We start from the raw sequence: 12,387 nt of genomic DNA, 5'->3' as shown, positions 1-12,387 counted from the left end.
TGGGATGAGGCTGACAAAGCCAGGGAAAGGCAGTCAGGCTGGTAGACTTCTGAGCCTTTCTACAAGGCTGAGTCACATGTGGTGGTGACCTGACACTGGGTGGGAAACATTGCCTCATCTGGAAAGTTCTAGAAAGAACAGGGCTCTATGGCTAGCAAACTGCCCTTCACCAGCACCTTGGGAACCTCCTTGCTGGCCCAACCCTGCCTCTTACTCCATCATGGAAGGTTCTTTGGTTTCCAAGATATGGTCTGTTAGAATCCATGGCATGGACATCTCGATGGGGAACTGGATTCGCCGGCCCATGGTCAACTCCAGGAAGAATTCTCTGAACCAGAGCTGGGAGAGGTCACAACACTGCTGCAGGGCTTCTAGAAGCATGAGGGAAAGAGTTTGGGTTATACGTTGGAAGCACCAGAAGATCTTAGTTCTGACTTTTTTAAAAAAGAATATCTTTTACTCTTCTTTCATTGTACTCAAGAATATGACTCCATTAGTAGACCTTGCTCTCCTGGACCTGAAGGCCAGCCTAACGTCTATTGCAAAGAAAGTGTTTGGGGAATTCCTTGGTGGTCCAGTGGTTAGGATTTTTTACTTTCACTGTTGAGGGCATGGGTTCAATCCCTGCCTGGGGAACTAGAATCCCATAAACTGTAAGGTGTGGCCAAGAAGAAAAAAAAGGAGACAGCATTTGTTCACCCAGCAGTGTGGAGGCTGGGGGGCGGGCAGTGATGGTTGAGATTTAGATGCCCCTACAATTTCCATCATGTCTTTACAAAGCCATCCTGAAAACATGACATCTAAGTGTCAGAGTGTCTTTGTTGTGTCAAGGCAGATCTACAGGTGTCCGCTTCTGGCTGGACTGTGGCCCTATGATCCCTGCTAGTGATAATTCTGGATTCCTTACTGCTCAGAGGCCTCAAAGTCCCTTCCTAGACTACTCTCTTGAGAGTCCCTTGGACTGCAAGGAGATCAAACCAGTCAATCCAAAAGGAAATCAACCTTGTATATTCACTGGAAGGACTGATGCTGAAGCTGAAGCTCCAATACTTTGGCCACTTGATGCGAAAAACTGATTCATTGGAAAAGATCCTGATGCAGGGAAAGACTGAAGGCAGGAGGAGAAAGGGGTGACAGAGGACAAGATGATTGGATGGCACTACCGACTCAATGGACATGATTTGAACAAACTGCAGGAGATAATGAAGGACAGGGAAGCCTGGTATGCTGCAGTTCATGGGGTTGTAACAAGTTGGACATGACTGAGTGACTGAACAACAGCAATGACTGCTCTCTACCTAGATCACCCTTTTCAATACCAACAGACAGGTCACCCTCTCAGGACCCTTGAATGCTACTCTCCCTTCCCCTCATCCCACCTGTACATGCATCCCACACACTGGAGCAGTGAGGGGGGAACACGGGATGGGGTGCAATTTGGGAGCCCCCTTTTCTAGGAGCAATGGGCACTAATCAGCTCAGAAATGCTGCTTAAAAGCAAAAAGCTGACCTGATTTTTAGGTGCATCTGAGTGTGTCACCTGTTTGTGATCCCCCTTTACTAAAGACTTACAAAAAATTGGCCACAAATATCTCCTAAATTCAACTGACTCACAAGAGCTGGACTGAGCCTGGCCTTTCTCAGATTCTGCTGGAAAGTATGCCTTTTATCTTTGGTGGCAAAAACGTGCCCCTTTGGGTTGATGATCCCATGTCTGCAACTTCTGGCCTGACAGCCTGAGCTGCTCCAGTTCCTTGGAGCTCTTCCCCTCCCCACCCCAACAGGACGCTCACCGCTGATGTTGAGCAGGTGCGTGAAGAAGAAGGACTGCTTGTGGAAGTCTTCGATGGCCAGGACGATGGGTCCGTCCAGGCTGCTCCGCAGGGTCTTCTTGGAACCGCTTTTGTCCGCGATGAGTGATTCAAGCATGGTCCGCACCATGTACAGCTTGAAAAAGAAAGGAAGATGGGAAGGTCAGGGGCTGGCCCTCCATCCAGGGGAAAAGGTTGCTTTGTGTTGTATTTCTAGTCTTTTTTTTTTTTTCTGTAGATATCTGCCCTTAATAAGAACTGTCTTAAGGAAGCACCAGTTTAGGGTTGGAGAAGTAAACTTAGCATGTATAACCTTCAAGAAGGAGACGGGCCAGCCCTGAAGGATGCTCTGCCTGGGGCCGGGGGCCTCCCGTACTTACTAGGTCTTTCAAGGCCCAGGTTCTTGCCTGCTCTGCTCGACCAGGGAGTGGGCATCAGAGGAGAACCTCATTCCACGTCACCCTGGAGTCACTCCCTGCTCTGCTGGACAGCCATGGTGGGACCAGGGGTAGAGCACTGGACTCACAGTCAAAAGCCGGAGGTTCAGGGCTACGCACTGCCACTGACTTGCTGTGTGACCTTGGGCACAAAGTCCCACTCTGGGCCTCAGTTTTCTTATCTGCCAACATGAGGAGGTTGTACCAGATGCTTTCTCCAACCAGTCCCTTTCAGTTCTAACATTCGGATGAACTGTGAAATGATGTAGGGTCAGAGCGAGCCCCCCACCACCTCAAGTTTCCAATCTTCATTACCGAGGGACAGCGGCGCTGCGCCCTCTGGGGGCACCAGCAGCATGGCACGGCCGAAGCGCTGGGCGGAAAGCAGGTGAAGGTCAGTACTTACAGGAGGCCTACTAGACAATTAACTCCTGCTTACAGAGGGCCTTAAGTGCAAAGGGCGCAAGCGCTAATCTAGATCTTTCCACACCATGTGTCTTTGAATCTTAGGGCTGGAAGGGGCCGTGAGGAGCCAGGCTAGTCCATTCCTGCTGCCTCCTGGAGAAGTGTACCCAACCAACCCAGCCAGGCGGTGTTATACCAAGGATCGGCAGCCTCTTCGGCCCTGTGTGCCACCAGTGGGGTGAAACAAAGCCCGCGGGGACCACTGGCAGGCCTAAGACATAGATGGGAGAGAAGAGGAGGGAATGGGAGGGCAGGAGAGACAGGGAGGAGGGAGAGAGAAGAGAGAGAGAGAGAGAGAAAAGCAAGAGGTATTGTATACGGTGGGAAAGCCGCCACGACTGCTAGAGGCCACCTGCCGACCACCTCTGAGACACTCCAACCTCCCTCTGCCACCACGTCCATCCTCTGGTCTTCTCTAGCACCTCACCCACCGAGCGCCTGGCCTGGGCTGGGCTGGGCAGCGTGGCCACAGAGAGGAGCGGCACGCCACCCCTGGCACAGCACCCTCCTTTGTGGTAAAGGAACTACGGAGCTGCGGGTCATCAGATAGTCCACCCTCTGCAACCCTGTCGGTGGGCACAGCTGACTGTCCCTAAGACTCGAGAGGCCCTGTTCTAATGATGGCCTTTGGAGTCCTCCAAGAAAAGATTCTTTAATCCCATCTGTGCAAATGCTGACCGATTTGTATCGGATTCTAACTATCTGAAATCCAAGAGGGGGAAACGCTTTCCCCGCCTACTTTTATTCAGCAGAGCATTTAATTCACCGGAACAGTCACCTCCCAGCTCTGCTAGATGCCACATCTACTGTGCTCCCAGGGCCCTGACAGAGCCCCGGGGTGGGAGTCAGGAGACCTGGTTCTCGTCCCACCTCCACCTAGACTCACCCTGTGACTTGGACAAGTCACGTTCCCTCTCTGGACCTCAGTTTCCCCATCTGCAAAATGGGGGGAGGAACTAGTTTGGGACTAGTGTGTTTCTAAAGGCTATTCCAAGCTGAGCATCCAGGAGTCCATCAGGTGTGTTCTCGCCACCCTACCAGAACCTGGGAGCATTGGCAGGGCCTGTTGGTGACACTCCGTCTCACATTACACAAGCACTCCTTTCTCCCTCCCTGTCCCCCATTGTTTTCTCATTCTCTGCCTCTTGGCCCTCTGTCTCCTCCTTTTCCATTCTCTCTTTTGCCTTGCCCAGAAGAAACACCCAGAAGCCCTGCTTAGCCCCTCCAGGCCATTCTGGACTGGAAAGGTCTCTGGCCCCTGACATTTACACAGAACTGTTTGTAGAAGCTTCCTTGAGAAGTGTCACATCTCTCAAGCAGGCAAGGTAAGTGCAAGGGGCCTGCTGGCTGAGGGAAGCTGCAATGACGGTGCTGCGATCCCAGCTCACCCTGGTCCCATCCCTGCCCCATCCCCGAACCCAGACACGGACACACACACAGCGAAAAGGGTCAGGGTGGGCCTTACATGGCTCATCTCAGGTGACTCAAGGACTCAGGACTTTAGGGATAAGACATAAGGGTTGTGTGAAGCAAGAGCTCCCAGCCTGGGGCTTGTGGGCCCTGTAAGACTTTTAAAAGCTGTAATGGGTCTATTAGCCTTCTTTCAGTACCTCAAAAAGCCTACCAGAGATTATTTATCCTTAAGTAAGTGGCAAGGATTTAACTAAGGTGTCTAGGTTCTTTACTTTTTTTTTCCCCCTATAATATTACAACTACTTTGGATAAGCCACAGACAACCTCTTGTTCAAAAAGCTCTGGTTAGCAACTCTGAGTATCTCTGATCATTAGATTTTCTCTAAGGGATCAAAGACTTTCAATTTGTGATTTTGGGTGTGTTCAGAGAATAACAAAAGGGATGTTTAGTCAGTAACATGATCTTATCCAAAGTTTTCATTTAACAGAGAAGATAACCAGAGCTCAGAGAGGTCAAGGCACTTGCCCAAGAATACACAGCAAGTCAGAGGCAGAAACTTGGGAATTTCTAAACTAGGACATCACTATGGGAGAAGGAAGTGGGGAGGTCAGGGTTCATTAAAAAGGGACAAGAGAGATGCATACAGGTTCCACGTTAAACACCTCTATACTTTGGAACCTGTACGTCACTGGGCTAGGAGAGCCAGTTTTGGTATTACCCCTTTTTGCCAGATTAGACAACTGAGGCACAAAGAGACAGTATAACGTGCCCGAGGTCACACAGGGATGTAGGACTAGAATCCAGGTCTCCTGAATCTTACGCTAGTGGTCCTCCCTCTCACATCAAAACAACACAGAAAAAGACGAGAACAGCTGCTTGGCCCTGCCCCTTCTGCCTGAGGACTCCCGAGCCCACTGCCCCACGGTCCAGCCAGGATGACCTACCGTAGCCTGGCTGGCCTTTGAGTCAGCAGATTGGCCTGTGCCTGGAGCCGCTTACCTGTGTGCTGGAGGGACCCACGGCTCTCCGCGGCACCTTGATGTCAAATCCACCCTTGGGGTCCTTCTCCCCTTTCAAGCACGGGTCATTGGGGGGCTCACGGCCCCCCTCCCAGTCACAGATGGTTTTCCGAATTGCCTGTAGAACACTGGGGAAGGAAGAACCAGGATTCAGACCATCAGAAGGAGGTGCTGCAAGCCTGGATCTAGAGTCCACAGCGTCCAGGATCACGTGCCTTAGAGCTCCTGACGTGCCTGTGAACCATGCTCATCCCAGGGCCCCTCCCCCAGGGATTCTGGCTTCACAGATCAGAGGTGCAGTCCAGAAGTCTGTATTTCACAAGCGCCCCAGTGATCCTGATGCCCACCGGCTGCCTGAGAACTCGGCTCAGAGCCCATACAGTGGGAGAGAAGCTGAGTGAAGCAGGATGGCTATTCTTCTTTTTGCTTACAGAACAGTTTCATTAGTCCCATTTCATTCTCTGCGTATTTAAAACTTTAATAACAGCTTATATGTGTTGCACGGAGAAGGCAATGGCACCCCACTCCAGTACTCTTGCCTGGGAAATCCCATGGACAGGGGAGCCTGGTGGGCTACAGTCCATGGGGTCGCTAAGAGTTGGAAACGACTGAGCGCCTTCACTTTCACTTTTCACTTTCATGCATTGGAGAAGGAAATGGCAACCCACTCCAGTGTTCTTGCCTGGAGAATCCCAGGGATGGGGGAACCTGGTGGGCTGCCGTCTATGGGGTCCCACAGAGTCGGACACGACTGAAGCAACTTAGCAGTAGCAGCATATGTGTTGCATACTCGCTCCAAACTGTGGTGTGCTTAGGTTTATACATGAATTCTCTCACTGCATTATCCCAAAAGCCTATCGAGTAGGTATCATTCTTACCCATGTTTTACAAATGAAGGAAACAGAGGTTTCCTTCCTTTCCCAGAGGTTCAGAGAAGGTAAGTAACTAAGTTCACACAGCTATACAGTGTGGATATGGGCTTCAAACTTAGAGATGGGGACATAAATTATCCCAAATGTCCAATCTCCTAAAAGAGCCTCCTAGAACTTGCTGGAACTCACTGGAAGGGTCCGTGTGTTCAGACACGTCCCTGGAAGCTGACTGAGCCGGGAACATCCTCCGTGGCCTGCACCCAGCACCCCTGATTTTGGACATGGCCCTAAAAAAGGCCATCTGAAGACCCACCTGATGAGGACGTTCTTCTTCTTCCGTACCGCCTGCCTTAGGGGCTCGCGAAGGGTGACCTGGGCAAAGTCCTGCAGGGCCGCGTAGATGGTGTTCCTGATGGCCTGGTTGAAGACGCTCTCCATCCTGCCCATGAGCACCTGCAGGCCTTTGATCATGGCGATCACCTGGCCACGCACAGATCAAGGTGAGCTCACTGGCCTCAGCACACCCGTCCACCCAGTACCCTCGGCATGTCTCAGGGAGGGTGCTGGTGGAGACTTCCAGAAGCACGAAGCCAGCCAGCAATGCTGAGAGTGCCAGCTCACGGATGGGAGGAAACGTGTACCAGAATAGAAGTCAGCACTCTGCTCCCCTCTCAAGGAAGTCCTGCTACAAAGCGAAGACATCAGCCACATGGCTGATTTCTTCCCCATACTTCTTTCTTCCCCATGGCGTGTGCTTCACCATCAGTGAATTTTTATCCTGGCACCGGCTCCCGGTCTCGCTGCTGACTAGTGACAATTGGCAGCCAGTCTGTGGACCATGTTTTGAGCAGCGCTCTGACTTTTAGAGGCCTCTCCACATACCATGTATCCACAGACAATATCAAATAGAACTCTTTTTTTTTTTAAACCATAACATTTCTTATGGAATTTCCACAACCTTTGCTTTTGAAATAATTTGGCCAGTTGCTGCTTGAATCCATAAAGTAGGATTCCTATAGAAATCTTGTGGGCAAAGTACTCTACCCTTCCAGATGCCTCCTCACTAGCCCCTTCTCAGTGATCCGTCTGCAGAGGTGGAGAGTCAGGTGACTATAATGTGTATATCATCAGTGTGACCTTGCCGCTCACTTGGGGTCTATCTGCCTGTGGGGCATGTCCTCCCCTCTGGGTGCCTGTCCTGTCCTGGCAATAATCATCCCCGTCCCAGCCCAAGGAAGGGATGTGGATATTTATGCAGCTGCTCTGCCTGTTTCTCAGTGGGAAGTTTCACAGGATGGGGGAGGAACAGGAAGCTTGGTGTGGCCTTGAGTAAAGCCACGTTCTCTAGTCCAGCTTCACCAAACCTGAGCCTTCGGCCCCCATCAGCCTCAAGTGCTAACTTCTAGATTGGCTCGGAATTCAGAAGGGGAAAGCCTTGCCAAGTGAGCCTCCTGACGACTGCCACACTCGCCACACCGGCATCCTGACGTATTTGATTTCCTCCCTCTGCACCAGACAGTAAGCACTGCAGGGGTGAGGCTCCACAGACAGTGTAAGCCCCATCCCCCTAGTGGCCCTCAAGAGAGTTCTGTTGAAAACGTAATGAATACATGAATGAATGAGCTTTGATGCTAAGACTTTATCTTCCTTTAAGGTGTAAAGGAAGAAACAGAATATTTGCGGCAGGAGAAATGGTGAGAACAGAGCTCAGAAGGGAAGGAGTTACACTAGAACCAACAGTGATGGTTTTGCTGAAGACAACCTTTATAGTGCAGAAATAATGAGAGAGAAGCTCTAAAGGACTGTGAGGTCATAAAAGAATCTAGGCTTCTGACTGGCAATGAAACTAGAGAATAGAGGCAAAGGAAGGACAAGATAATGAATATGTTTCAGAATAATTCCAAATACAGAAGAGTGTGCAGATCTGTTAGAGCCAAGGGAAAATCTTTGCAACTCTGGGCTAGGCAGAGATTTCTTAGCTGGAACACAAAAAAATTACAAACCATGGAATGATAGGTAAGTTGGGCTTTGTCAAAATTAAAGACAGTTGCTCTTTAAAAGGCAATCCTAAGAAAATGAAAATGCAAAGTCACCAATTAGAAAAAATATTTGCATTTTATATAAATTTTATATAAAATGGTACACTTGCTTCAGGAAACTGTTCAGCAGTTTCTTAAAAACATATACCTCCAATATGGCCATTTCAAGAGAAATGAAAACCTATGTCCACACAAAGACTTATACTCAAATATTTAAAGCAATTTTAGTTACATTGACCCAAAGCTGAAAATGGTCCAATGTTTATCAATAGTTGAATAGATACAAAAATTATAGGCTAGCCACACAATGGAAAAAACTAAGCAATGAAAAGGCACAAACTACTGATACACAAAACAATGGGAATGAATCTCAAAATTATTACTCTGAGTAAATAAAAGCCACACACACAAAATGCATTCTGTATAATTCCAGTTATATAAAATTCTAGAAAATGCAAACAAATCTATGATGACAAAAAATATGACTAGGGCCAAGGACAGAGAGAAGGATGGATTGCAAATGGCATAAGAAGTCTTAGAGCGAGATTGAAATAGTCTATATCTGTGTTTGTGGTTTCACAGGTATGTGAACAGCTGTCAAAACTTTCTGAGTTATACACTTTAAATGGATGCAGTTTATTAAATGTAAATTATATTTCAATAAAGCTGATTAAAAAAACAATGATCTCATAGTGATAGCACATTCATGACACAAGAGTAGGATACAGTAAAAAAAAAAAAAAAAAGGAACATTCACACATCAAGATGGAGCTTTTGAACATTAAAAATATAGGCAAAATAAAAAATACTAACAGAGTTGAAAACTGAATTTAAGGAAATATCTCATAAAGCAGAACAAAAATAAATAATGTGCAATAAGAGAGAAAAGCTAGGAAAACTGGACACTAAATCCTGGGTGTCCAACATCTGCCAGATAGAAACCCCAGAAAGACAGGACAGAGAAAACAGAGGAGGAAATTACCAAAATTAAAATTCAAGAAAATTTCCCAGATCTACAGAACATGTATTTCCACACAGCAATGGCTCTAAATAGGCCATTGTCCCAAACAATGAATACAAAAGGCCCTCATCACGATGCTTCACAGTGAAACTTTAGAAAAATAGTGATAAAGAGATGAGACCACAAAGTTCTACAGAGAAAAAAGTAAGAATAAAGTTAGACTCGCAATTCTTGATTTCAAAACTTACTACAAAGCTATACTAATCAAAATGGTATGGTATTGGCATATGTGGGCTTCCCTGATAGCTCAGATGGGAAAGAATCTGCCTGCAATCAGGAGACCTGGGTTCAATCCCTGGATTGGGAAGATTCCCGGGAGAAGGAATGGCAAACCACTTCAGTACTCTTGCCTGAAGCGTCCCATGGATGGAGGAGCCTGGCAGGCTACGGTCCATGGGGGTCACAAAAGAGTCACACATGACTGAGCAATTGGCATATATATAAATGGAGGAGAACTGAAAGCCCAGAAGTAATCCCATACATTTATAGTCAATTGACTTTTGACAAGGGCACCAAGACAATCCAATGGAGAAAGAATACTCTTTCCAGCAACTGGTGCTTGGACAACTGGACATCCACATGCAAAGAATGAACTTGGACCCCTACTCACACAATATACAAAAATTAACTCAAAATGAATCAGAGACCTAAATGTAAGAATTGAACCTATAAAAATCTCAGAAGAAAAACAGGAGTAAATCTTTGAGATCTTGGATTAGGCAATGGTTTCTTAAATCTGACACCAAAAGCATAAGTGACAAAAAAAAAAATAAATTAAACTTCATCAAAATAGAAAACTTTTTTACTTCAAAGGATTCCAACTAGAAAATAAAAAGGCAGTCCATGGAGTTGAGGAAATTTTTTTTCAAATTATATGTCTGATAAGGGGCTTGTATCCAGAATATATAAAAATTCTTTTTTTTTTTGATGCTTGAATATTGATATAATTTTAAATATATCATTTCTGAAAAACAAGATGCAACATAATTTATTTTTCCTCTTTTTCATTTTGGCTCAGATATTTGGTTGCAATTTGGAAAACAGACTCTGTTTTCCTGGAAATCAAGGTGGATTAATAGGCTTTTCTGATACAGAATATATAAAAACTCCTATGTCTCAAAAATAAAAAGACAAATAACCCAAACAAAAATGGGCAAAGAATCTGAACAAATAGTTCTCCAAAGAAGCTATATAGATGGCCAATAAGCACACGGAAAGATGCTCAATATCACTAGTTATTAGGGATATGCAAATCACAACCACAATGAGACATGACTTCACACCAATTAGGATAGCTAAAATAAAAAAGACAGTAAGTGGGGCTCCCCTGGTGACTCAGTTGTAAAGAATCTGCCTGCCAATGTAGGAGACACAGGTTTGATTCCTGGTCTGGGAAGATCCCACATACCGAGGAGCAACTAAGCCTGTGCCCCCAAACTATTGAGCCTGTGCTTGAGAGTCTAAGAACTGCAACTTCTGAGCCTATGAGCCACAACTACTGGAGCCCTCCTGCCCTAGAGCCTGTGCTCCACAGCCAGAGAAGCCAATGTGATGAGAAGTCTGTGTGCCACAACTAGTGCAGCCCTCACTTGCTGCAACTAGAGAAAAGCCCCTGCAGTGGTGAAGCCACCAGGGAAGCCCAACAACACTGGAGTAGATAGCCTGTCCCTTCTCCAGGGGATCTTCCTGACCCAGGAATCAAACTGGGGTCTTCGGCATTGCAGGTGATTCTTAACCACCTGAGCTATCAGGGAAGCCTTGATGAAGACTCAGCACAGCCAAAAATAAATATATAAATAAAATTATAAAAAATTCTTTAAAAGTTCAGGTTCTTTGGTTCAAAGTACAAATTTATTTTTTAAAAAAGACAGTAAGTGATGACAAGGATATGACTTACATATCTAGGGATCAAACCCAATATAAATTACAACTCCCACATACTGCTGGTGAAAATGTAAAACTATCAAGCTGCTTTGGAAAACAGTTTGGCATTTTCTCAAATTTTTAAACAAAGAGTTACCACATGATCCAGTAATTCTGCTTCTAGGTATAGTTCCAAGAAAATGAAACATATTTCAACACAAGTACTTGTACATGAATGTATGCATTAGCATTATTCATAATAGTCAAAAAGTTGAAACAACAAAAACAGTAGCTGTCACTCACAACTCAGTAAGAATGTGCCCTTTCACTCCCATAGAATATCTTTCAGTAATCAAACAAAAAAACAAATCATATAGTCTAAGGTAGGAAGCAAGAATCCTGTCTCCAGAAACGACTGTTGATGGTTTGGTATATATAAATACACACTCACGTCCTTCCATTTTGAGCAAATGTGCAAAAGTATATTAATTTAAGCAGAAATGGCATCATTTTACCTGCTGCTCTTTAATCTTTTTTTTTAAGCTTAACAATATTCTGTGCATATCTTTTCATATCAGTACATCCATTTTAGTGGCTGCATCATATTTAGTGACACAGCTGCACCTTCATTTACTTTATCTGATCCATATTGTAGGACATTTCAGTTGTCTCACATATTATGGCATTATAAACAATACGGTGATAACAGTTGGCTTATTTCTGAGATATATTCCCCAGAAGAACTTCTGGGAAAATGATACGCACATTAAAAATCTGAATACAGATGCTCAGGCTGCCCTCAGAGAAAGCCTGTAAAATGCATACTGGCCACTCAAAGTATCTGAGAAGATCTATACCCCACTTTAACCAGCAATGGACATCGCCAGTCTTCTAGATCTGTACCATCCTGACTGATCAACACTCTGTATCTTAGCTTTAATCTGTAGTTCTCTGACCTCTCATCAGTCTGGGCATTTCTCTTATTTGGTTTGGCCATGTGTCTGTCTTGTCTTTTGTTTCCAGTGGAGTGACACTTTCTTTGGGATTTTTTAAGACCACAATGAGTTTCTCACCATTTCTGAATAACAACGTGGGACAGAGATGAATTCGGGTGGGAGGAGGGGGTGAGCAGGTGCATGCACATGAGGACCAGGGCTGCCACCCAGCCCAGCACCCCTCCAGGAAGCCCCATGGCCGACACTGAGCACCAACCTAGCGAGTGGGGGACAAGGAGACACAGGGAGTCAGCACCCACCTCGACGAAGGCGAACTTCTCTTCACTGGTGTAGTTGTAGCGTGTGGCTCGCTCGTACTCCTCGGCCGTGCCTGGGCAGTCCTTGTTGCAGAACTTGTCCGTGGGGTGAACCAGCTTCCAGGAGTACTGGGGAGAGAGGAGAGACCCCACATCCATCAGTGGGTGAACGGATCAACTAAACCAGGAGAGTC

The 12,387-nt window shown here is 46.2% G+C and overlaps 1 protein-coding gene across 1 annotated transcript in view; it reads right to left on the bottom strand.

The window, feature by feature from the left end:
* The window catches only part of CYFIP2 (cytoplasmic FMR1 interacting protein 2), a 134,375-nt gene that overhangs the window by 74,437 nt on the left and 47,551 nt on the right, over positions 1 to 12,387 (bottom strand). Inside the window, exons 13-17 of the mRNA XM_086413755.1 lie at positions 12,197 to 12,322; positions 6,332 to 6,498; positions 5,127 to 5,274; positions 1,794 to 1,947; positions 215 to 371 (exon numbers count right to left, since the gene is read on the bottom strand). Of these exons, the coding sequence (XP_086269881.1) occupies positions 215 to 371; positions 1,794 to 1,947; positions 5,127 to 5,274; positions 6,332 to 6,498; positions 12,197 to 12,322 (752 nt within the window). The remainder of the gene's footprint in view (positions 1 to 214; positions 372 to 1,793; positions 1,948 to 5,126; positions 5,275 to 6,331; positions 6,499 to 12,196; positions 12,323 to 12,387) is intronic.

The sequence above is a fragment of the Bos grunniens genome, chromosome 7 (assembly GCF_055505025.1).
Source record: "Bos grunniens cultivar Pamir isolate PY7600 chromosome 7, Bosgru_T2T1.0, whole genome shotgun sequence".
Lineage (NCBI taxonomy): Eukaryota > Metazoa > Chordata > Mammalia > Artiodactyla > Bovidae > Bos > Bos grunniens.
This window is presented reverse-complemented; position numbering and strand designations above follow the sequence as displayed.